This window comes from Sus scrofa, chromosome 14 (assembly GCF_054392235.1).
Source record: "Sus scrofa isolate SSC_HxYL_T2T_F1_AM1 chromosome 14, Sscrofa_HxYL_maternal_Yorkshire_Landrace_v2.0, whole genome shotgun sequence".
In the NCBI taxonomy this organism is placed as follows: domain Eukaryota; kingdom Metazoa; phylum Chordata; class Mammalia; order Artiodactyla; family Suidae; genus Sus; species Sus scrofa.
This window is the reverse complement of record NC_139396.1, coordinates 118,092,199-118,117,912: the sequence shown is the minus strand read 5'-3', so window position 1 is coordinate 118,117,912 and position 25,714 is coordinate 118,092,199. Positions and strand designations below refer to the sequence as shown.

General features: G+C 35.5%; 1 protein-coding gene across 34 annotated transcripts in view; it reads right to left on the bottom strand.

Annotated features, from left to right (window-relative positions):
* Window positions 1–25,714, bottom strand: part of PCDH15 (protocadherin related 15) — a 1,617,506-nt gene that overhangs the window by 455,676 nt on the left and 1,136,116 nt on the right. For all 34 annotated transcript variants that reach the window (XR_014827612.1, XR_014827610.1, XR_014827605.1 and 31 more), the window contains one exon: window positions 12,139–12,299. Coding sequence is in view for 13 of the 34 variants with exons in the window: in XM_084996683.1 (XP_084852809.1) it covers window positions 12,139–12,299 (161 nt within the window). In the remaining 21 variants the exon portion in view is untranslated. The remainder of the gene's footprint in view (window positions 1–12,138; window positions 12,300–25,714) is intronic.

The following is a 25,714-nucleotide window of genomic DNA, read 5'->3' as shown; positions in this document are numbered from 1 at the left end:
CCTTGAAAGGAATGAAAATAGAAACACAACTTTCCAAAATCTAAAGGACACAATAAAAAAATTTCTAAAAGGGAAATTTATAGTGATTCAGAAAAATATCAAACAGCCTTGTTTCATACCTAAAGGAATTAGAAAAAGAACAAACAAAGTTCAATGTTTTTAGAAGAAAGGACATGATAAAAGTCAGAGTGGAAATAAATATGACTAAAGAGGAATGGAATGATTAACAAAACTAAAAGTTTTTTTTTTTGGAAAATATAAACAAAACTGACCTTCAGCCATGCTCATCAAGAAAAAAAAAGAGAGAGGGCCCAAATAAACAAAATTAGAAATGAAAGAGGACAAGTTACAATTGATATCATAGAAATACAATCATAGGACTACTACTATTATATGTGCCCCCCCCCCAAAAGGACAACCTAGAAGAAATAAATATATTCCTAGAAACATGCAACCTTCCAGGACTGAATAAGGAAGAAATAGAAAATGTAAACAGACCAATTACTACTAATGAAATTAAAGCAATAATAAAAAAAAAACTCCCAACAAAAAAACTGTAATAGCAGAAGTCCTCACAGGGGAATTCTACCAAACATTAAAAGAGTTACTATCTATCCTTCTCAACTATTTCAAAAAATAGAAAATGGAGGAATGCTTCCAAACTTATTCTATGAGGCCAGCATTACTCTGATATCAAAATCAGAAAAGGACATATAAGAAGAAAGAAACAAAGAAAAAGAAATAAAGGAAGAAGGGAAGAAAGGAAGGAAGGAAGGAAGAGAAAGAAAGAAAGAAAGAAAAAAAGAAAGAAAGAAACAAAGAAAGAAAGAAACAAAGAAAGAAAGAAAGAGAAAGAAAGAAACAGAAAGAAAGAAAGAAAGGAAGAAAGAAAGAAAGAAAGAAAGGAAGAAAGAAAGAAAGAAAGAAAGGAAGAAAGAAAGAAAAGAAAGAAAAAAAATTGCAGGCCAATATTCCTAATGAATATAGATGCAAAAGTTGTCAACAACATATTTGCAAACTGAATTCAACAATACATTAAAAGGATCATACATCATGATCAAGTGTAATTTATTACAGGGATGGAAGGATGGTTCAATATTTGCAAATCAATCAGTCATACACCACATTACCAAAGGAAGGGATAAAAATCATATGATCATCTCAACAGATACAAAAAAGAATTTAACAAAATTCAACATCCATTCATAAAACAAACAAAAAACTCCAAAAATTGGTAGAGAGGGAATACACACAACATAATAATGGCCATTGTAACAAATCCACAACTAACATCATACTCAGTGGTATGATAAAAGATTTTCCTCTCAGATCAAGAATTAGGACAAGGATGCCATTGTTACTGCTAATTTTCCACATAGTATTTGAAGTACTAGCCCCAGCAGTTAAACAAGAAAAAATAAATAAAATGTATCCAAATTTGAAGGGAAGAAGTAAAATTGTCACTATCTGTGGATGACATAATACTATACAAAGAAAACCCTAAACTCTACCAAAACAAACAAAAAACTATTAGAACTAATAAATAAATTCAGTAGTTTCAGGATATAAATTTAATATACAGAAATCTGTTGTGTTTCCTACACTTATAATGAATTCTCAGAAAGAAAAATCAAGTAAACACTTCAATTTACAACTGTATTGAAAAGAATAAATATAAAGGAATAAATTTAGCCCAGGAAGTAAAAGACCTGTGCTCTGTACAGGTAAAAGACCTGTACTTCCATCTGATGACAGAAATGGAAGATGACATAAATAAATGGAAAGATATACCTTTCTTGGGATTGGAATAATTAGTACTGTTAAAACATCCATACTGCCCAAAGCCATCTACAGATTCAATGTAATCCCTATCAAAATAACCATGGTATTTTTTCATAGACTTAGAACAAAAATCTAAAGTTACAAAAAGGGGATGATATTAGATATTACAGTAAAATGAATACAGTTAGCTTTGGTGAAAATAACAAAACAAAACAAACAAAAAAACTCCACTGCTTTATTTTGCTTCATTTTTCTCATTTTACCATAGACAAGTGCTAAATATTAAAGACTGACCCTTTGCCTATGTATTTATGTCTAAATCTACTGCACAGATTATGAAAGAAAGTACTGAATTATCAATAATAAGGTTCCTTTCAGCTTTAAAATTCAATAATTCTGTAAATAGTCTATACTATCTAACTTTAAATAATATATATTCTTGGGATTAACATATGCACACTATTGTATATGGGATATGTAGTCAATATGAATCTGCTCCATAGCACAGGGAAATATATTCAATATTCTATGATAATTTATATGGAGTGGATATGCATATATGTATAACTGAATCACTTACTACACAGCAGAAATTAACACAACAAATCAAATATAGTTCAATAAAATTAAAAAAAATAAAAGAAATAGACAACAAAATGTGCTATACCTAATTAATTTTATCTTGATCTTATATTTGTATCTGTCTCTGGCTGTCTTCTTCCTAAAATCTGTCAAAGAGGGCTCCATCATCTTAATTTTGCAATGGAAACCTATACCATTCATTTAATTTCATACTTTAATTTTCTAGATGGAAAACATTCTTAACATCATTATTTTTACTCTGAACTAATAGCATCTTCCTCCTTAATCTTCCTCAACTAAGGCTGCCAGAAAAGAAGATAAAGGAAATAGAGCTATAAATCTGTCACTCCTTCCTCTATGATCAAAAACTCTATTGGGAAAAAAATTCACATAAAACAAAAGCTTCAAAAGTGCCCCTACTCAGCAGGTTCATATCCTCTGCCTATTTTAACTCAGGTTTATTAAGTCCCAGCATCTATGAAAGTACCTGTACAAAATGACAATGTTTATTAAATCTTTGGCATGATATTCTTTAACCGTACAGGCATAGATTCATTTATTATTAAGCTTTAGAACATCTTTCATTTATTGACTTATCATTATTTCAACAAATAGAATGCTGAATGGTAAATACATTGCAAATACGTGGACATGTGTTTTTGTTTTTGTTTTTCTTTACTGATTTCCCTCTTCCATATTCATTTAACATTTAATATTCTTTAGATTTACTAGTCTCTAGAATCTTTAGGTAATTTCAGTGAGGTGTCCAATGATAGCACTTTAATTTATGAAGCTTCTTTGCAAGTTTAACTTGACCATAGCTTTGCTAATCCAAAGAGCATTTTTAATGGAAAGGGAATAATTTTTGAATATTTTATTTTTTTTATTTTTTCCTGCTGTACAGCATGGGGGTTAAGTTATTCTTACATGTATACATTATTTCCCCCCACCCTTTATTCTCTTGCAATATGAGTATCTAGACAAAGTTCTCAATGCTACTCAACAGAATCTCCTTGTACATCTATTCTAAGTTGTGTCATAAGCCCAAGCTTCCAATCCCACTCCCTCCCTCTCATGTCGGGCAGCCACAAGTCTATTCTCAAAGTCCATGATTTTCTTTTCTGTGGAAATGTTCATTTGTGCTGGATATTAGATTCCAGTTATAAGTGATATCATATGGTATTTGTCTTTGTCTTTCTGGCTCATATCACTCATTATGAGATTCTCTAGTTCCATCCATGTTGCTGCAAATGGCATTATGTCATTCTTTTTTATGGCTGGGTAGTATTCCACTGTGTATATATACCACCTCTTCCGAATCCAATCCTCTGTTGATGGACATTTGGGTTGTTTCCATGTCCTGGCTACTGTGAGTAGTGCTGCTATGAACATGCAGGTGCATGTGTCTCCTTTAAAGGGGTAGAGTTTTTTCCAGATATATGCCCAAGAGTGGGATTGCGGGGTCATAGGGAAGTTCAATGTATAGATTTCTAAGGTATCTCCAAACTGTTCTCCATAATGGCTGTACCAGTTTACATTCCCACCAACAGTGCAGGAGAGTTCCCTTTTCTCCACAGCCCCTCCAGCATTTGTTATTTGTGGACTTATTAATGATGGCCATTCTGACTGGTTGAGGTGGTATCTCATGGTAGTTTTGATTTGCATTTCTCTCATAATCAGTGATGTTGAGCATGTTTTCATGTGTTTGCTGGACATCTGTATATCTTCCTTGGAGGACAGTCTATACAGGTCTTTTGCCCATTTTTCCATTGATTGATTGGCTTTTTTGCTGTTGGGTTGTATAAGTTGCTTGTATATCCTAGAGATTAAGCCCTTGTCGGTTGCATCATTTGAAACTATTTTCTCCCATTCTGTAAGTTGTCTTTTGGTTTTCTTTTGGGTTTCGTTTGCTGTGCAAAAGCTTTTCAGTTTGATTAGGTCCCATGGGTTTATTTTTGCTCTTATTTCTATTGCTTTGGGAGACTGACCTGAGAAAATATTCATGATGTTGATGTCAGAGAGTGTTTTGTCTATGTTCTCTTCTAGGAGTTTGATGGTGTCCTGTTGTATATTTAAGTCTTTCAGCTATTTTGAGTTTATTTTGGGGCATGGTGTGAGGGTGTGTTCTAATTTCATTGCTTTGCATGCAGCTGTCCAGGTTTCCCAGCAATGCTTGCTGAATAGACTTTCTTTTTCCCATTTGATGTTCCTGCCTCCCTTGTCAAAGATTAATTGTCCATAGGTGTCAGGGTTTATTTCTGGATTCTCTATTCTGTTCCATTGGTCTGTCTGTCTGTTTTGGTACCAGTACCACACTGTTTTGATGACTGTGGCTTTGTAACATTTCTTGAAGTCTGGGAGAGTTCTGCCTCCTGCTTGGTTTTTGTTTCTCAGGATTGCTTTGGCGATTCTGGGTCTTTTGTGGTTCCATATAAATGTTTGGATTGTTTGTCCTAATTTTGTGAAAAATGTCCTGGGTAATTTGATAGGGATTGCATTGAATCTGTAGGTTGCTTTGGGAAGTATGGCCATTTTTACAATATTGATTTTCCCAATCCAGGAACATGGAATATATTTCCATTTCTTTACATCTTCTTTGATTTCTTTGATTAAAGTTTTATAATTATCGGCATATAAGTCCTTTCCTTCCTTGGTCAGGTGCATCTGAGGTATTTGATTTTGTGAGGTGCAATTTTAAAAGGTATTGTATTTTTTTATTCCTTTTCTAATATTTCACTCTTGGTACACAGAAATGTGACTGACTTCTGAATGTTAATCTTATATCCTGCTACTTTGCTGAATTTAATAATCAGTTCAAGTAGTTTTTGGCTTGAGTCCTTAGGGTTTTCTATGTATAGTATCATGTCATCTGCATACAGGGACAGTTTTCTCTCTTCTCTTCCTATATGGATGCCTTTTATTTCTTTTGTTTGTCTAATTGCTGTGGCTAGGACTTCCAAAACGATGTTGAAGAGCAGTGGTGAGAGTGGGCATCCCTGTCTTGTTCCAGATTTGAGGGAGAAGGCTTTCAGTTTTTCCCCATTGAGTATTATATTTGCTGTGGGTTTATCTTAAGTGGCTTTGATTATATTCAGGAATGTTCCCTCTATACCCACTTTGGCAAGGGTCTTGATCATGAATGAATGTTGGATTTTGCCAAATGCTTTTTCTGCATCTATTGAGATGATCATATGATTTTTGACTTTTGTTAACGTGGTGTATGACGTTGATTGTTTTGCATATGTTGAACCATCCTTGTGAACCTGGGATGAACCCTACCTGGTCATGGTGTATAATCTTTTTGATATGTTGTTGGATTCAGTTGGCTAAGATTTTGTTGAGAATTTTTGCATCAGAGATATTGGCTGATAGTTTTCTTTTTTGGTGGTATCTCTGTCTGGTTTTGGAATGAGGGTGATGGCGGCATCATAGAATGTCTTTGGGAGTATTCCTTCTTCTTCAACCTTTTGAAAGAGTTTAAGGATGATGGGCACCAGATCCTCTTTATATGTTTGATAGAATTAACTTGTGAAGCCATCTGGTCCTGGACTTTTATTTGTGGGGAGTGTTTTTATGACATCTTCAATTTCATTTCTAGTGATCGGTCTGTTCAGTTGGTCTGTTTCTTCTTGATTCAGTTTTGGCAGGCTATAAGATTCTAGAAAATTATCCATTTCTTCCAGATTGTCAAATTTGTTGGCATATAATTGTTCATAGTATTCTCTTATGGATTTTTTATTTCTGCAGTATCCATTGTGATTTCTCCTTTTTCATTTATAATTTTGGTTATTTGAGTTCTTTCTCTCTTCTTCTTAGTGAGTCTGGCAAGGGGTTTGTCAATTTTGTTTACCTTTTCAAAGAACCAGCTCTTAGTTTTATTAATTTTCTCTATTGTTTTTTGAATCTCTATTTTATTGATTTCCTTTTTGATCTTTATAATTTCCTTCCTTCTGCTGACTTTAGGTCTATTTTGTTCTTTTTCTAATTCATTTAGGTGGAGGGTTAAGTTGTCAATTTGGGATCTTCTTTTTTGAGAAATGCCTGCATCGCTATAAATTTCCCTCTGAGCACTGCTTTCGCAGCATCCCATAGATTTTTGAGAGGCTGTGTCTTCATTATCATTTGTTTCAAGGTATTTTTTAATTTCCTTCTTGATTTCCTCATTGACCCATTGGTTTTTACTAGTATGTTGTTTAGTCTCCATGTAGTAGGTTTGTTCTCATTTCTTTTCCCATGGTTGATTTCTAGTTTCACGGCATTGTTGTCAAAGAAGATACTTGAAATAATTTCTATGCTCCTAAATTTGTTGAGGTTAGTTTTGTGTCCCAATATGTGGTCGATTCTTGAGAATGTTCCATGTGCATTTGAGAAGAATGTGTATTCTGATTTTTTTGGATGTAGTGTCCTGAAGATATCAATTAAGTCTAATTTTCTATTGTTTCCTTTAGGATCTCTGTTGCTTTATTGGTTTTCTGTCTAGAGGATCTGTCCATTGGTGTGAGTGGGGTTTTAAAATCTCCTACTATGATTATATTCCCATCAATTTCTCCCTTTATGTCTGTTAATATTTGTTGTATGTAACTGGGTGCTCCTGTATTTGAGGCATATATATTGATGATAGTACATCCTCTCCTTGGATGGATCCCTTAATCATTAAATAGTGTCCTTCTTTGTCTTTATGTCTTTTGTTTTAAAGTCTATTTTGTCTGATATTAGTATTGCAACTCCTGCTTTCCTGTCACATCTATTGGCATGAAATATTTTTTCCCACCCCTTCACATTCAATCTATATGTATCCTTTGTCCTAAGGTGAGTTTCTTGTAGGCAGCCTATTGAAGGTTTTTGCCTTTTTATCCACTCAGCTACTCTGTGTCTTTTGATTGGGGCATTCAGTCCATTGACATTTAAGGTGATAATTGATAGATGACTATTTATTGCCATTTTGAACCTTGTGTTCCAGGTGATTCTATGGTTCTCCATTCTTCCTTTCTTTCTTTTTTTTTTTTTTTTTTTGGTTGGATGGTCTCCAGTTATTATCTGCTTGAATGGTTTTTTTGTTTGTTTTGTTTTTTTTGTTTTTCATTTTTTGTGAATGCAGTGTTTGGTTTTGGCTTGTGGTTGCCCTGTTTTTTTAAGTATGCTAACCCCTTCCTATAATTGTGTGTTTTAGCTTGATGGTCCTGTAGGTTCAAACACTTCATTACTATACTAAAATTAAGAAGAGACACAAACAAAAAAAGGGTCTATTTATTTCCTAACATCCCTTGCCCACATTTTATGATTTTTGATGACTCTTTTTTTTCTTTTTAATTTTATTTTGTTTGAAACATGTTCATGATTAAATCTGTTTGCTGGCTTATTTGAATGACTGCTCTCTGATTGTGTTTTCCTCAATCCTAGTTCTTCCTCTTATTTTTTTTTTCTTTTTCCTCCCTTTCTTTCCTTCCTTTCTTTTTGGTTTAGAGAAGCCCTTTCAGTATTTCTTTTAGCCTGGGTTTTGTATTGCTGTATTCTTTTAGCTTTTGTTTGTTGGAAAAAAATTTTATTTCTCCTTCTATTTTAAATGATATTCTTGCTGGATAGAGTATTCTAGGTTGCATATTTTTCCCTTTTAGCACTTTAAATATCTCTTGCCATTCCCTCTTGGCCTGCAGTGTTTCTGCAGAGAAATCAGCTGATAATCTTACGGCGATTCCCTTGTAGGTAACATTCTGCTTTTCTCTTGCTGCCTTTAGGATCCTCTCTTTATCACTAACTTTTGCCATTTTTATTATTGTGTGTCTTGGTGTGGGTCTATTTGGGTTCAATTTGTTTGGGGCCCTCTGTGCTTCCTGTATCTTGAACTCAGTATCCTTTAGATTTGGGAAGTTTCCAGCGATAATTTCTTCAAATATTTTTTCCATCCCCTTATCTTTTTCTACTCCTTCTGGAATTCTTATTATGCGTAGATTGGCCCTCTTTATATTGCTTTCATGTTTTTTCATTTGGTTTTCTGTCTGCTGACCTGATTGGGTGATTTCCATTATTCTATCTTCCACATCACTGATTCGTTCTTCTGCATTATTCCTTCTGGTTTTTACTGCCCTTAGCTCAGTTTGTATCTCTGCAAATGAATTTTCTAGTTTTTCTTGGCTCCTCCTTATATTTTCTAGATCCTTTCTGAGGGAGTCTGCATTACTGCTCATATCTTCTCTTAATTCCTTCAGTATTTTGACTATTTCTCTTTTGAACTCCAGGTCTGTCAGACTGCAGAGATCTGTGTCTTCGTTGACTGCTTTAGGTAAGTTCTCCTGTTGGTTTAACTGGGGGTGGTTTCTCAGCTTCTTCATCTTGCTTGTTGTTTTCTTATTCTTGGTGGAGTTTTACTCTCCATGGCCGGGCAGTGTTTGCCTTTTCACTGCTGTGGAATGTTTCCTGGGGGCTGGTGTTGTTGGTCAGTCTTCTTTGAGGCAGTGTGGCTTTTCTGGAGGGTGGGCGGGGCAGACAGGGTCTCTCTGAAGCAAAGGAGGACATCCTGAGAACAGACAGGACTGGGAGGTCTGTGCCACAATGGAAGCAGATTTCACTTGGCAAGGCAGAGCTTGCTCTGGTGTTTTTGGGCTGTGGGGCTCTTGCAGGGGGCTGGCAGTGCTGGGCAGCTGTTCTGCAGGAATGCAGCATTCCCCAAGGGCTGGAGCAGCTAGCTGGGCTGCTGTGAACCCAAGTGGCTTGTTCTAGCTTTTCTGGGCTGTGGGGGCACTTGCAGGGAGGTGATGGTGCTGGGCAGCTGTTCCGCAGGAGTGCAGCATCCCCTGAGGGCTTGAGCAGCTAGCTGGGCCACTGTGAACCCAAGAGGCTCTTCCCTAGGGCAGCCCAACCTGGAAGGACTGCCTGAGAATGTAGGTAGATCTTTTCACAGCCTGGCCAAGCTTGTTCTATCTTTTCTGGGCTACAGGCCTTTTCCCAGTGGCTGGAAGTGTTTGGTACTGCTCCACAGGGGTGTAGCCCCTCCAAAGGGCAAGCAGGCCAGGGCAGGGACAGCCCTTGCAGTGGTAAGCTTCTGGCAATTGTTGAGGCCAGCCCTCCCAGATGGCAGGCAGCCCCACATCCAGCGTGTGCGTAAGGAGTGGGAAGGGAGGATAGACTGGTAAGCATAACTTTCTGATAGCTGGCAGGCCAGTAAGCTTGCTGTGGCATGGGGAGTATTCTATGGGGGCCCACCACTGGGAGAAGAGCTGGCACAGACCTAGCTCTTCTCCCAGGTTCCCTCTGATGTGGCTTTCCACTTCCCCACCCTTAGTGTATTGCTCCCTCCTTCTAGTCTCCCAGGCAGTCTCTGCCCATCAAACTTGACAGACCGGTTCCTAGACCTCCCAACAGACTCCGCTCTACCCACCCTACCCTTTCCCAGGGACTAACCTCTGGAGCCGAGGTCTCAGAGCCCAGCCAAGTGTCTCAATTTTTGGTGAATGTGCCAGTAGTTCAGATGATCTGTTTGGTTCTCGCTCTGCTTTTCAGAACTCCGACTTACTGCTACACTCTTCTCTGCATCTGGAGATTCCTCCAGTTCAATTGATCTTTCCATTGAGTAGGTGACTTTCCAGGGTGTGGGATCCATTTCTCCTCCACAGTTCCCTTTCGGGAGTGCCTGTCCACCTCGGATTCATCTTCTATCACTCTCTTTTCTCTTGTTTTACCCAGTAATGTCACAAGATTCTTGCTGTTATTGGAATTTTGGTTCTTCTGCCAGCGATTGGTTGCTGTTCTGTGTGAGTTGTTTAACCTGTAGATGTGTTTTTTTTTGTTGTGTGTGTGGGAGAGGGCAAGCGTGTCCCCCTACTCTTCTGCCATCTTGCCTCCTCTCTCTGAATATTTTCTTAAAGAACCAGCCTGGATGGTTCTTTAAATGATACCTGTACACATTTTTGTAATTATTTATTTCAGGCAAAATCACTTGTAAGTGTATTCCCATGATACTGCTTCAATTTAGCCAATGTTAAATAAATACTGCCCTTATTGAAAATAAAAAATTAATGCCAAGAAAATAGATGGGGATCTTAAAAAGTAAAGATAATTTTGGGTAAATAATTATAATTAAAACAATATTATTGGCTGGAGCTATTGAACACATTTTAATTATACTGAAAGTATCCTTTCTCTCAATTCATAAATCAGACCTAAACTTACGCTTTTAATATCAAATGATGTGATTCCAAAAAGAAAGTATTTAACCAGTAAATAAGTAAATTATCATTATCAACTATTAGGTGTTTTTTTTTTTAAAAAGAAACAAAATATAAAATGATAGTCTAAAATAGATAAATATGATTTAAATCTCCACGTTATATTATAAAATGTGTATGACTTGGGATATGAATATTCCTAATTAAAGTCAATAAAGTATGCTTCATAGGGAGTGGGCAAAATAAGTGACGGGGGTCAGTTGAATGATGATGGAGGATAACTGGCCTTCTGGCGATGATCACTCTGTAGTGTATAAAGATATTAAACTGCAATGTTGTATACCTGAAACTTATATAATAAAAAAGAGGGATGCTTGTGAGATCCACAGTTTAGGAAGACTCTTACAGCTTGCCAGTTTGTGCTATTATCCAGATTGTTTTCATAAAACTAAGCTTTATCATAAGATAAATTCAGATAAGGGAAGATACATTCTAAGATAACCTTATTCCATTTTATACCTTCTTAGCCATCCAGAAAAAAAACTATAAATTGTGGGGTATAAATAATGTTGCTGTGATGAAAGGACATAGTGAGTAGGGGCAAAGGTAGAGATGGCAACAGCATCAAGGATGACTTTTCCAAGTGTACAAGGACAGCTCATCCTCGTGGGAAGTCTGATTCCTTCTACCTCACCACAAAGCTCTTAAGACTCTGAATTTTAGATGTGAAACAGAGTAGGGATCATCTACTTCACACCATATTTAAAGGAGATCCTAAATCTCAAACAATGTTGTGAGATGATTCAGGTTCAGAAAGTTGAATATCTGATGTTTGGATTTTATAAAAAGGAAATTGGGGGTAGGCATGTTTACATGTATTTCTGGAGTTTTCCCAAGGTCCTGTACAATTACTGGTTATAACACCACCCCTGCCACCCGATCCCCCCACCACACACATGTACACATTATTCTCTGCATCTAAGAGTAGAATGCAAATGAGTGAGAATAAAGTTACATTAGAGAGCTATTTAAATCTAATCAGGTTTTTCAAATGTTTCAGAAAGGAGACATTCAACTTTGGTTATTTGTTCTTAATAAAAAAAAAAATACTCAGGTCATACTGCCTAAGAATGATAGGACTGGTATATTGCCAGGAAACTTATGCTAGTGTTCTTTTAATTGTTTTTTAGCTCTGTAAGCACATTTCCACTCATTATCAACTAGTATTTTGTGCTTTTAAGAGCAGCCTCCTGTTAGTGGTTCAACTCAACTTTCTGAGTTCAAGCCAACACCTAGTTTTACTCTCCAACATTGCCACAGATTAGGCTATGCATATTCTACTTTTCCAAGGTTACTACCCTGTTATTCAGAGCATTCTATTCTCCTTATTCAGAAGTCTGACAACCTTCCAGGATGTCAGAAGAGAAATATAATGGTTCTCTCAGACACAGATGGCCCTTTTCCCTTTTTGTTTTTCTTTCAAGGAGTTAAAAAAAGTTTTTGTTGATGAATACAGGAAAAAAAAACACAAACTTGACCTATCAATAAACACATGCACACGTTTAAATTATAATAAAGCTGTAACATATGGGCAAAAAAAAAATGTACTAACATCTCTATCCAGAACTCTGCCTGTGCTGTTCAGGAAAAGCATCTGTTTAACAGGATCCAGCAACACCCAGTAATCCACATTGTCCTTTAGAGAGAGTTCTATGGTCGGGTCTGGTCCACCAGCAGTCCCTTTGATCAGCATGTTATCCACCAGAATTGTACCTGCAAACCAAAAAAAGTTATTTGAAAATATATTCTACCTGTATTCACTTTTAACAAAGATCAGATGCTTAAACCCCAGCTGACTTGCAAATCTGTTTCAAAGCAGAAAATATTCAACTTTATATCTGGCATGACATATGAGATGTCCTGTTTCAAAAAGACAAAAATACCTTTAGAACACTATTTATAAATGATATTTTTGGGAGATGAGGTGGGAGGCTGAGATTCAAACACTTTTGAGTTTCATTATTTGTTTCCCTTTTACAACAATAATCTGTTCCCCTCCTTGTCCATCACTTCGCACCGGAGTTATCACTGAATTTTATCCTGAACAAAAGGAAAAGCCTATAATAACAGAGGCTGATATTTCACTTCACTCAGTAAGACTTCTGATATGAAGAGAGATACCTTGAAAATAAGAGAAAGGAAGAAAAAGCAAGAGATAAAGAAGTAGTAGTGACTCCCATGGTGAGAACTGCTTCTTTCTCTTTTATCTTAGAGTAAATCCATAAAACATAAATCTTATATGTGAAAGACAAAACTAATGTGCAAATACACAATGGAAGACATTCTTCTTTAAGACATGTCTAGGGTACTCTCCCGGAACAACACACTATTTTAATGTAACATTTCAATGCTTGCTTTCTTATTATTCTTTCAGTGGGCTGAATTGTGGACATCTGTTGAATAAGAGTTGAAAAGGGAGTATGTCTCTAATCTCTTCTACTTTGTTAAAGATTCCATGCATTTTACAAGTTGAACATAAAGACAGTACTGCTGCAATTCAAGTACCCTTTATTCCCACACTGCAATGATCCCTTTGACAAAGAACAAGGCAATGTAGTTTAGAGTAATCATTTTCATCTGATCCATTTTATTAAACTTCTGGTATAAAGAAGAGATGTAGCTATGCAAATAAGAATGTACTCACCTAAGGACATTAGAATAAATGCATATAACTAGATAACTCATTGCCCTAGGATAGCATACAAGAATATATAATCTAGAGTTCTTCAGACATTGCAAATATTAACCCTTTTGAGATAAATGATATGCAAAAAAAGAATATATGCATAATCTATAAATATAAATCTAGCTTAAAGAACAATAATGCAAAATGTATCTGCTATAAAGGGATGAAATTGGCCTAAATGTTATACCACTGTGTAATTAAAGATAAAAGGGGTGGTCTCTGTAAGATTTTTCTCAGCTAGTTAGTAATAATAATAATAATAAAAATAATTCATAATATTTTTATCATGCTTTACTAAAGAGCTTATCTTAATAGGAAATGTTAAAAGAAATAATTCTTTTATAATGTTGAAATACACACACACACATACTTTTCTAAATAGTAGGTAATTTACTTCTTTTTCACATACTAGTACACATATCTAAACAGAGATATTGATCCTTTTATATATATATATATATATTATTTATATATATTGAACTGGCAAATATATAACCTATAAATAATACATCCAAAAGTACAGAACAGGCAATGAATGCATTTCCTGAACTACAGATACGTTCTAGGCTTGAATACATACTCTTTCACAAATAGTTCACAGAATTAACTTTTGAAAAAGTATTTAGTCTGTGTATTGAAACACAGACCAAATACTGGAATTAAGGAATTAAATGGGATTCTATTTTCTGATTAAGAAAAAATAAAGAAATGCATAATAGGTCAACTAAGTAACATTTTTGCCTTGACTCAATAATGCATAACAACAGTAATGGTAGGTTTTCTATAGTATACACTATACAGCTACATAAAGAGAAGGGGGCAATGATCTCTCCTTTATAATGCAAATAGATTATAACTAGAGAAAAAGTGTAATAGCTTTTTTTTTTTTTGTCTTTTTCGGGCACCTGCAACCTATGGAAGTTCCCAGGCTAGGGGTCGAATAGAAACTGTTAGCTGCCAGTCTACACCACAGCCACAGCAATGACAGATCCCAGCCCCATCTGTGAACTACACCATCGCTCATGGCATTGCTGGATCCTTAATCCACTGAGTGAAGCCAGGGATCAAACCCATGTGTTCAAGGATACTAGTTGGGTTTGTTACCACTGAGCCACAATGGGAATTCCTATTTTAATGAATGTTAAAGTGATGAGACTAAAACACTGCATCTGGACTTTAACGATTTTTTTTTTTGTCACAAAGTATTTTTCTTGCTTTCTCCCCTCCCCTGTGTTTTTTAATGTCTGAAAACAATAAGTATTTCTAATACTTAAATGCTGAAAAAAGAAAGAGCTTTGCTTTTCTTTCACCAGAATACTCCTTTCCATTGCCAAAAATTTCTCAGTATTTTTCTATGTCATGTTACCTTAGACCAAAGATTTGGAGAAGAAAGAGAAGAGAGCACAGCTAGGAAGGACATGATGCAAGGAGCAATATTTTTTTTTTTAAATGAATGTAGATGTTCACTCTGGCTTACCTGGACAACACTGTCCTCTACCCTCTCATGGCAGCATAGGTAACGCCTAAGCTGAGATGTAAGATTTGAGCAGCTCTTCTATCTCTACCCTAGTAGTGAGCCTACATCTTCCCATAGGTCCAAGGATTTCCAGATATGGGCAGCTGGTGTTCTGAGACAATGTTGGTAAGCATCTGCCCAGCAAAACATATTGGGAGAGTGTATTCCCTTTGCCTCCTATTTTTTTTTTTTTTTTTTTGCAAGATTGCCCTTTCTCCAGTAAAGTCTCTTCACTAATTTCTTTCATGTGATGTTTACAATCCAACCCCATCCCTGATTCCATTTTAAATATAAAGACACAGACATAAAATATAAATAAACAAAAGGATAGCATACACTATGTATACTACTAAGAAAGTTGGATGCCTCTATTTTAGCAGAGTGTATATCAGAACAACACATATACAAGAAGTTTTCATGAAAATAAAGAGATCCATTCATCAACAAGCATTTACCCTGAGGGACCTGTCTTACAAAATAGATGGTACCCAAGATGGGATTTATTTTACAGGAAAATTTCCTTGTGTCATAATAAAGTATAAATGAAATCAGGAAAGAGGAATTAACTTAGTTTTATAGTCCTATAATGGAAGTGTAGAGAGCTGGCCCTGGAATTGACAGACTTAGAATCCAATCCTGGATCTACCATTTATTAGACATGTGAAAATGGATAGATTACTTAATTCCACTTACCTTCAATTTTGCTCTTCTACAAAATCAAAAATCAGTACCACAATAGAAAGATACTTCTTTATTACAAAACCATACATATGTACAGAAAAAAGTGTGTTCTTGTATCAAAAGCAAAAATGAAAACTAAATCAATCACAAACCAAAAAATACTAGCACTGTTAAATATTTAATGTTTTTTTAAAAAATCATAATCAGTCAATCTTTTACAGCCTTAAATATTGGATTTATTCTTCCTCTTCAAAAAGTAGGTATTGAGTCTAAAACCAGAAGGCATCACTGACAAATTCTATCAAATATTTAGAGAGGAGTTAACATACACTTGTCAAACTCTTCCAAAAAATTGCATAGGCCAGGGACACCACCAAACACATTCTATGAGACCACCATCACCTTGATACCAAAACTAGAAAAATACATCACAAAAAGAATTACAGGCCAATATCACTGATGAACATAGATGTAAAACATCCTCAACAAAATACTAGCAAACTGAATCCAACAGTGCATTAAAGGATCATACACCATAATCAAGTGGGATTTATTCCAGGGAAGCAATTTTTCAATATCTGCATATCAATCAGTGTGATACACCACATTAACAATGAAGAATTAAAACCATATGATAATCTCAAATGATGCAGAAAAAGCTTTTGATAAAACCTAATACTTATTTATGTTTAAAAAGAAAAAAAGAAAAAACCTCTACAGAAAGTGGGCATAGAGGGAACCTACCTCAACATAATTAAGGCCAAAGATGACAAACCCATTATTAATGGGAAAAAGCTGAAAGCCTTTCTTCTAAGATCAGGAATAAGACAAGGTTGTCCATTCTTGCCACTTTATCGAACAAAGTTTTGGAAGTCCTAGCCACAGCAATCAGAGAAGAAAAAGAAATAAAAGGTGCCCAAATTGGAAAAGAAAAAGTAAAACTGTCATTGTTTGCAGATGATATGATTCTATGCACATAAAACCCTAAAGACTCTACAATAAAACTACTAGAGATAATTAATGAATTGGTAAAAGCATAAGATACAAAATTAGTAGACAGAAAAAGTTTGCATTTCTAGGAGTTTCCATCATGGTGCAGCAGAAACGAATTTGACTAGGAACCATGAGGTTGCAGGTTTGACCCCTGGCTTTGCTCAGTGGGTTGAGGATATTGCATTGCCATGAGCTGTGGTATAGGTTGCAGAAGCAGCTCAGATCCTGCATTGCTGTGGCTGTGCTGTAGGCTGGCAGCTGTAGTTCTGATTCCACCCCTAGCCTCAGTCCTTCCAAATGCCATGGGTGCAGCCCTAAAAAAAAAAAAAAAAATTTCATGTCTATACACTAACAATGAAAGATAAGAAAGAGAAGTTAAGGAAACCATCCCATTCATCATCTCATTGATAAGAATAAACCTACCTAACAAGGCAAAAGACCTGTACTCTGAAAACTATCAGATGCTAATGAAAGAAATCAAAGATAACACAAATAGATGAAAAAATATATCATGTTCTTGGATTAGAAGCATCAATACTGTCAAAATGAACATATTACCAAAGGCAATCTACAGATTCAATGCAATTACTATGAATTTATTAATGACATTCTTCACAAAACTAGAAAAAAACATTAAAAAATTTGTATGGAAACACAAAAGACCCCCAAAACCAAGGCAATCTTGAGAAAGAAAAACAGAGCTGGTCAGGCTCCCTGACTTTAGACTATACTATAAAGCCAAAACAACCAAAACAGTAAAGTACTGGCACAAAAACTTAAATATATTCACTAGAATGGGATAGAAACCCCAGAAATAAACTTGCACACCTACAGTCAATTAATCTACAATGCAGAAACAGGAACATACAATGGAGGAAAGACAGTCTCTTCAATAAGTAGTGCTTGGAAAACTGGATAATTACCTGTAGAACAATTAAATTAGAACCGTCTAACACCATACACAAAAAGAAACTCAAAATGGATTAAAGACCTAAATGTAAGACTGGATGCTATAAAACTCTGAGAGGAAAACAGGTAGAATTCTCTTTGACATAAATTGCAGCAATATCTTGTTTGATGCATCTCCTAATGAAAATAAAAACCAAAAAAATGGGACCTAATTGAACTTAAGTTTTTTTGCAAAGCAAAGCAAACCATAAACAAAATGAAAAGACAACCACACACAGAATAGAAGATATTTGTAAATGAAGTGATTGACAAAAGATTAGTCTCCAAAGTATACAAACAACTCATTCAGCTCTATATCAAAAAAAAAAAAGATAGAGAGAGAGAGAAAACACAATCAAAAAGTGGGCAGAAGACATAAATAGACTTTTTTCAAAGAAGACATAGAGATGGCCAAAAAGCAAATGAAAAAAATTCTCAGCATCACTAATTATTAGAGAAATGCAAGTAAAACTATAATAAGGTATTACCTTACGCCAGTCAGAATGGCCATCATCAAAATGTCTACAAATAATAAATGCTAGAGAGGGTGTGGATAAAAGGCAACTCTTTACACTGTTGGTGGGAATGTAAATTGCTACAACCACTATGAAGAACACTATGTAGTTTCCTCAAAAACTAAAACTAAAACTCAGAGCACTACCATATGATCCAGCAATCCCACTCCTGGGGCTATATCAGGAGAAAACCATAATTCAAATACATTCACCACAGTGTTCATAGTGGCATTATTTGCAACAGCCAAGACATGAAAGCAATCTAAATGTCCATTGGCAGAGAAATGGATAAAGAAGATGTTGTACATATATACAATGGAATATTACTTGGCCATAAAAAGAAATGAAATAATGCCATTTTCAACAACATGGATGGACCTAGAGATTATCACACTAAGTAAAGTAAGTTAGCCAGAGAAAAACAAATGCCATATGACAACACTTATATTTGGAACCTAAAAGAATGATACAATTAATTTATTTGCAAAACAGAAACAGACTCATAGACTTTAAAAGAAATTTATGTTTACCTAAGGGGAAAGGTGGAGGGGAGGACAAATTAGGAATTTGGAATTAACATATGCACACTATTATGCATAAAATTGATAATCAACAAGAACCATAGCACATAGGAGCTCTACTCAATGTTCTATAATAGCCTACATGAGAAAAATACTTTGAAAAATAGATATATGTATAACTGAATCACTTTGTTATACACCTGCAACACAGCATTGTAAACAAACTATATTCAATATAAAATAATGAATTTAAAAATCACATTAATACATCCTTTTAGTATCAATACTTGTATGCAGTTCATCTGAGGCAGGAAATTCAAGTTCATTTAAAATGGTTTTCCAATGAGTATGACCTCTTCTCTCCTGTTCTCCCCATTTTATAAGTGACTGGACCTTCACTGAGTCTCTGCAAAAGCTGCTTACACAATAAAAGATGCTTTATTTACTTTAAAAAAAGAAAGGAAAGAAAAAAAGATAGCTACTGAGAGTCATTTGCCTCTAAACAGACTTCTCAGCAGAACTAGAAATTTGATTCAGATTTAGGTTTCTTCATTAATCCATTGCTTTAAATAATTTTACAGTTTCTTTAGATGAACATATTATCAATCATAGCCAATAATATAAACTATACTTGTATTAAATAACAGTGCTGCAGTAGATTTTCAGCTTTTGTCTTAAGTTTCTTTTACATAGCTTTTTTTTTTTTTTTTTTTTTTTTTGCTTTTTAGAGCTGTACTTGTGGCATGTGGAGATTCCCAGGCTAGAGGTCTAATCAGAGCCCACAGCCATAGCAGCATGGGATCCGAGCCACATCTGCAAACCACACCACAGCTCATGGCAAGGAGGAATCCACAGCCCACTGAGCATGGCCAGGAATCAAACCCGCAACCTCATGGTTCCTAGTTGGATTTATTTCCACTGCACCACCGTGGGAACTCCTTTAGCTACTTATTTTTTAACTAGGATAAAAAGTCCAGATATTTCAAAACTTAAATACACTATAAAATAACTTAATCAATAAAATTGCCTAATTATATCAACTTCCTTACCCAACTTACGTGTTTAAGGTAATTTGCATAAAAAGGGTCTATTGTGTTGCTCTGATGATTAAGTAAAATAATACATATGATTGCAGCTCCTGGTACAGAACCAGGACTTGAAAAATATGAATTACAGTATTGCTATTAGTGTTAATTCCATTTTAGAAAGGAAAGCATGTAAAGTTAAAGCCAAATGACTTATGTTCCAGAGGTTTTCACAAACCAGTCTACTGTTAATGTCACAAAACATTAGGGTAGGTGTGGCAAGGTCTGAAGAATTTATATGGGCTCAAAAGCTTTGAATGAAAAATAATCACTCTGAGAAATTAAAGGGTACAGAGAGAATGTTTACTCTAGATAAACTTGTAAAGATAACTCCCTGCCTTGGATGGATGGCAATCTATCAAGGGATATTTAGGTAAGCTATCCAGGCCTGCTATCACTAGGGAGAGACTCAGTTTTTTTAACTTTAGACAATTTTGTAGAAACTAGAAATTAGATTTGACGTCAAGAAATGAATTTTATTCAACAAATTCATACTAGTAGTGATCTTTAGATTGAGCTTTTTTTTTTCTCATCTTCAGTCTATGTTTGATTCTATTGGGGAGTAAACACACACATCATAGGAACTAAATCACAATTGTACATTTAATATTTTCCTGAAAAATGTATTTGCTTCTTTTAATAGGCAGTTATAACACAAGTGGCTTACTCTCTAAAAATGCTGTGGAGGTGGCAGTGGGGAAAGGGGTCCATTGCCTTTCTAATTAACCTAATTCAGTGAAGCTAAAAGAGTAAGTTCTATAGGGAGAGAGAGTAATTGACTGTTTGGGTTCATTCCAAACATTAAAATAAGAAAACTGCACTGTACACAGAGCACACTAGTTGTTGCCATAAAACAATTAATTATGCAAAGGTGTATAAGCAATATGAATTGCATAGAAGCTCTCACAACAATCTTTCCCCAATTTAACTCCTGTGGAAGGGTGTTCATCTACATCATAGAGCTAGAAACATTCATTTTTCTTGAATATCACCCCCTGTAAATGAAAACATAAAGTTCCCAAATCACATTATTTGATTAAAACAAATTCTTTTAAAAGTGAAATTGTAGTTACACATTTTTTCACTGAGGTTAAATAGTAAGCATGGCCATTGTATAGCCACTTATTGAGTAAAATCTGGATTCCAAGATTATCAAGCTAAATAAAACTTTTATTCATTTTTTTCTTTTTCTTTTTTGACTTTTGGCAGTTCCTAGGCCAGGGATTGAACACGTGACACAGCAACAACCTAGGCACTGCAAACAATGCTGGATCCTTAACCCACTGCACCACAAGAGAACTCCAACAAAACATTTCTTATATTCAAATCTTCTTCTTTGAAGCCAGTCCTCTGGTGTTTCCAAATTACCCTGTTTCAAGCATTGAAATAACCTGACTAAGGTGGTGTAGCTAATAAAAGCCTATCCAAGATCAAATTCCAAGTTTATTACTTCACAGTTTAGATATCCTTTTCCTGTATCTTGCTATCACCTTGGAAATACACAAACTTTAACTCTGAAAACCTTCTAGTTTTGAGTTCATGGGAAACTCACACTGAATTTATATATTCAGTTGATATATAAAATCATAATTTGGGATTTTTGCCCTATAATTTTTTGATAAAATTTAAATGGTTAAAATGGAAATGACTGTAATAGAGGTAGAACACTACAATGTAATTATCAACGACCTCACCCTAGAGCTAACTTTCCCAAATATAGCTGTAAGTACAGACAGCATCTCTGACCTTACATGGCTTACAACTCATAAAAGAGAACAGAAAGTTGACATTAAAACTATACATAAAACTTCAGATCAGAGTGCAAGTATTGGTTTAAGAAGTGAAACTAGAGTCCTTTGGGACAACCACAGTACCTCCTTTGCACTGGTGGAGAGAAGGGTTCTAAACAAAGAAGCTGGAACCTAAGCTCAGAGGAACTAAAATGTCTGTCTCTATGGTAGACAGATTCTTAAGGTGTCCTCCATGAAGCCTGCCACTGGTTTTGTATGACTCCCTTCCCTTTAGTGTGGGTAGGGCTTCTGACTTGGTTCACCGAAAGAATATGGTATATGTGGGAGTTCCCATTGTGACTCAGCAGAAATGAACCCAACTAGTATCCATGAGGATGCAGGTTCCGTCCCTGGCCTTGCTCAGTGGGTTAAGGATCCAGCATTGCCACGAGCTGTGGTATAGGTCGCAGACACAGCTCAGATCTGGGACCCCTAGCCTGGGAATTTCCACATGCTGCACTTGCAGCCCTTTGAAAAAGAAAAGAAAGGAAAAGGAAAAGGAAAAGGAAAAGGAAGGAAAGGAAAGAAAAGGAAAAGGAAAAGGAAAAGGAAAGGAAAGGAAAGGAAAAGAAAAGATAAAAGAAAAGAAAAGATAAAAGAAAAGATAAAAGAAAAGAAAAGAAAAGAGAAAAAGAATACAGCAAATGTAATAGGAAGTTATACTTACATGTACATTAAGTGGTTACATTACATGAGATCCTAGTGACTATCTAATGGAGGCTTTTTCTCTCTTTCCCTTGACAGCTTTGACAAAGCAGTTAGCCATGTTGGGAGGTCTGCATGACAGATAACTATGGCCGCCTTTAAGAGCTGAGGGAGGTCAGCTGACAGGCCATCAGACACAGAAGATTTCAGTCCTGCAACCACAAGGAAGTTGATTTTGCCAAGCTCAAATGAGCTTCAAAGATGTTTTCCCAGTCAAGTCACAGCTAAGACTGTAGCCCTTACAACACCTTCGTTATAGTCTTGTGAGGTGAAAAGCAGAGGATATGGGTATGCTATGCCTGGATTCTAGGTCCAAAGAAATTGTGAAATGATAAATGTGGGTTGTTGTAAAATATTGTTTGTTTCAATACTGCTATGCAGCAATAGATAGCTAATACAGACCTAAAGTCAAAAGATCTATGTCAAAACCTTGGCTCTACTACTTACTGACTCTATAATCTTTAGGCAAGTCCTCTACATTCTTATAATCCGCAACATGCAGTGTTGTGAAAAAAATAAAGTAATGTATGTAAATAAAGGCACATAGTTAATAAATATATTTCATCTCATTGCCACTGGGATAGGAGTTTGTATAGACTGAAGTGTGTAAAGGTGTAATTCATCCTACGTAATTAAATTTGGAACATTAGCCACATTTTTTACAATATAATACCACTTTTTTTAACTGCAATAGACAAGAAGTATATAACATACATGAAAGCCAATAGGAGAAAAAGTGAAAGAGAGAGAAAATTGAGCATAGGCAAAACAGAAAATGAAAAGGAGGTGGGAACAATAGTTTATTCACAGTTATCGCTGAGAATTTGTCATGAAGGACATTTCTTCCAAGTATAAATAAAAGTGAACAAGATAACAAGCAAGGGAGATCATATTGCTGAAGTCAAATGCTTATCAACAATCAATATTTTCTTACTCTATCATCTGGGAAAATGATAAAAATATAGACTCTTAAGTGAATTACAATGTATCCAATTCACAGGCACATGGAAATTTTGAAGGTTCATACTCTCAGAATACTGCAAGATTTTATTTTCAGAACATCAAATCAATGAAGTTGAAATAAAGAAGATCATATATATATATATATATACACACACACATATATATATATATTTAAATATAATGATTATAGAAAAGTAGTTAAAAAAAGTGAGCCAGATCCTCTATATTACTCCACCATTGGAAAGATGATAGACCCTAGTCAGGCAGTTACTGTTCTTTCCACCTTAAGTAAATCCTTCAGTCAGCTTTAAGCAAGTCCCTATACAACTTTACTCAGTGACCCAGTAAAAGTCCTCGGCTCACAAAACTGATGAAAAATGACATTCATCTAATGAAGCCACATTTAAGACAGAATGTCTGTTATATGACATGGCTGTGCTGGTAACTGAAGTTACTAAGTTATTAAGAGCCTCCATGTTTTTAAATTCAGTAGTTCATTCTTAATTTTCAACTTAGTCATCAACATTTCACATGGTGCATCACTCTCTTGCTCACAAACCTCTTTTCACTTGCCTTTCAGAACACCATACTTTCTGATTTACTTTCACATCATCGCATCATCATTTGCTTCCTCTTTTGCTACCTGTTCATTCATTCTTGCCTCCATAACTTTATTCTTTGTATATTTTTTCTCTCTCTTTTCTTTTTGGATCATCTCATTCAGTCTCATCTATACCCCTAACTCATGACTCTCAAACTTAAATCTCTAGTCCAGATCTCTCTTCCCTCTTTCCTGGACCAAACACACATCCTAACTGCCAACTCTACATTTCCAATCACAAGTCTACTAAGCAAATCAGACTGAGATCTGATCAAAATGAGCTCTGGATCCTCCCCATATTCGTCTATGCCTTTCTCTCATGTTGTCTTTCTTTAACCTGATAAAGGAAACTCCATATTTACAAATTTTCCAGGAATAATTTTTATTAGTCATTTTTGACTCACTGCCTCTCATGTCTCATATCCAGTTTGTGTAAGAAAATACTATCATCTATAGAATATACTCAGATTTGACCTTTTTTCTTTACTACCTTTATTTATAACTTAGTCTGTGTCCACGTTATCTTTTGACTAGAGCATTGCAATGAGGTCCCAAATGGTCTTCCTGTTTCAGACCTTGATCGGCCTCAGTCCATTTTCAACACAATAGCCAGAGTTACCCTTCTAAGATATGTCAGCTTAAAACTCTCTAGTGGTTCCCAATATCCCTGAAAATAAAAGTCAAATACTTACATTGTTCTAAAATGCCTGGCTTGATTTTGTTCTTTTAGCCACTAGCCTACAAACTTTTTCTCTAATATGCCAAGCACACTCCAAGCTGAGTACCTCTGCCTTGTGTCCGTCTTCTTCCCCAGAAAAACATAGGACCTGCTCCTTTATCATCTATTTTGTACTCCAATATTATTTTCTCCATGAAGCGTTCTCTAGCCACTCTATTTAATGACTTAACATAACATATAAAACATATTATTTACATTTTCCCACTCCTTCCAGCAAGCATTCCCCTCCTCACCCTGGATTAATTCCCTCATGATCTACTAGGAATTGTAGCTTAGTTAAGTATTTATTTTAAACTTACAGACATTTTGAAATTTGTGCTGGAAGTATTTCTTTTCCTTTTTTTTTTCTTTTTTACTAGCTCTCAGAAAGCTTAGATTTAAAAGCAAGCCTAGGGAGTTCCCATTGTGGCTCAGCAGAAACAAATCTGACTAGCATCCATGAGGACTTAGGCTCAACCCCTGGCCTTGCTCAGTGGGTTAAGGATAGGGCATTGCCATGAGCTGTGGTGTAGGCTTGGATATGACGTTGCTGTGGCTGTGGTGTAAGCCAACTGCTACAGCTCCAATTCAACTCCTAGCCTGGGAACGTCCATATGTCATGGGCACAGCCCTAAAAAGATAAAAAAAATAAAAATAAAAATAAAATAAAATAAAAGCAAGTTTCATCATCGATGGGTGAATATATTACTGCAATATGCATTCTTTTGGTCTCAAGTATTATTCCATTTTATCCCCAACTTTATTTTCTTCCTTTACCTCCATTTTCATATGTGATATTATATAATCTTTTATATATTTAAAAAGTATCCAGAAAAACAAATGCAATATAAATATATGGATAAAATTAGACAAATGAATTGTTTTCTCTTATTTTGCTGTCCTTGGGGCTATGTTATCAGCCTTTTCAAAAACCAAAATTATAGTAAGTACAAAGCAATTAAAGGAGATTGTCAAATACTGTTACATGCCAAAGTCACTTTATTTTTTCACCTGCTCTAAGAATTAGTATTTAGTATAGCAAGATATATCTTGTAGCTGTCCAGGGGAATCTTGCTAGAAATGTCCTCCCATTATGAGTTCTATTTGTACCAAGAAATAGTAACTCAAACTTATCATCTCTGTAACCCAACATTTTTATTCCTAGGTTCAGACTGAAGAGAAATTTTTTTGTATTGTATTGTTTTGTTTTATGGCTGCACCTGCTGCATATGTAAGTTTTCCTGGGCTAAGGATTGATTCCATCTGAGTCACAGCTCTGACCTGCCCAGGATCCTTTAACCCACTGCACCAGGCTGGGGATGGAGCCTGCACCTTGGTAAGGATCCAAGCTGCTGCAGCCGGATTCCTTAACCCAGTGTGCCTTTGTGGAAACTCCAAGACATTCT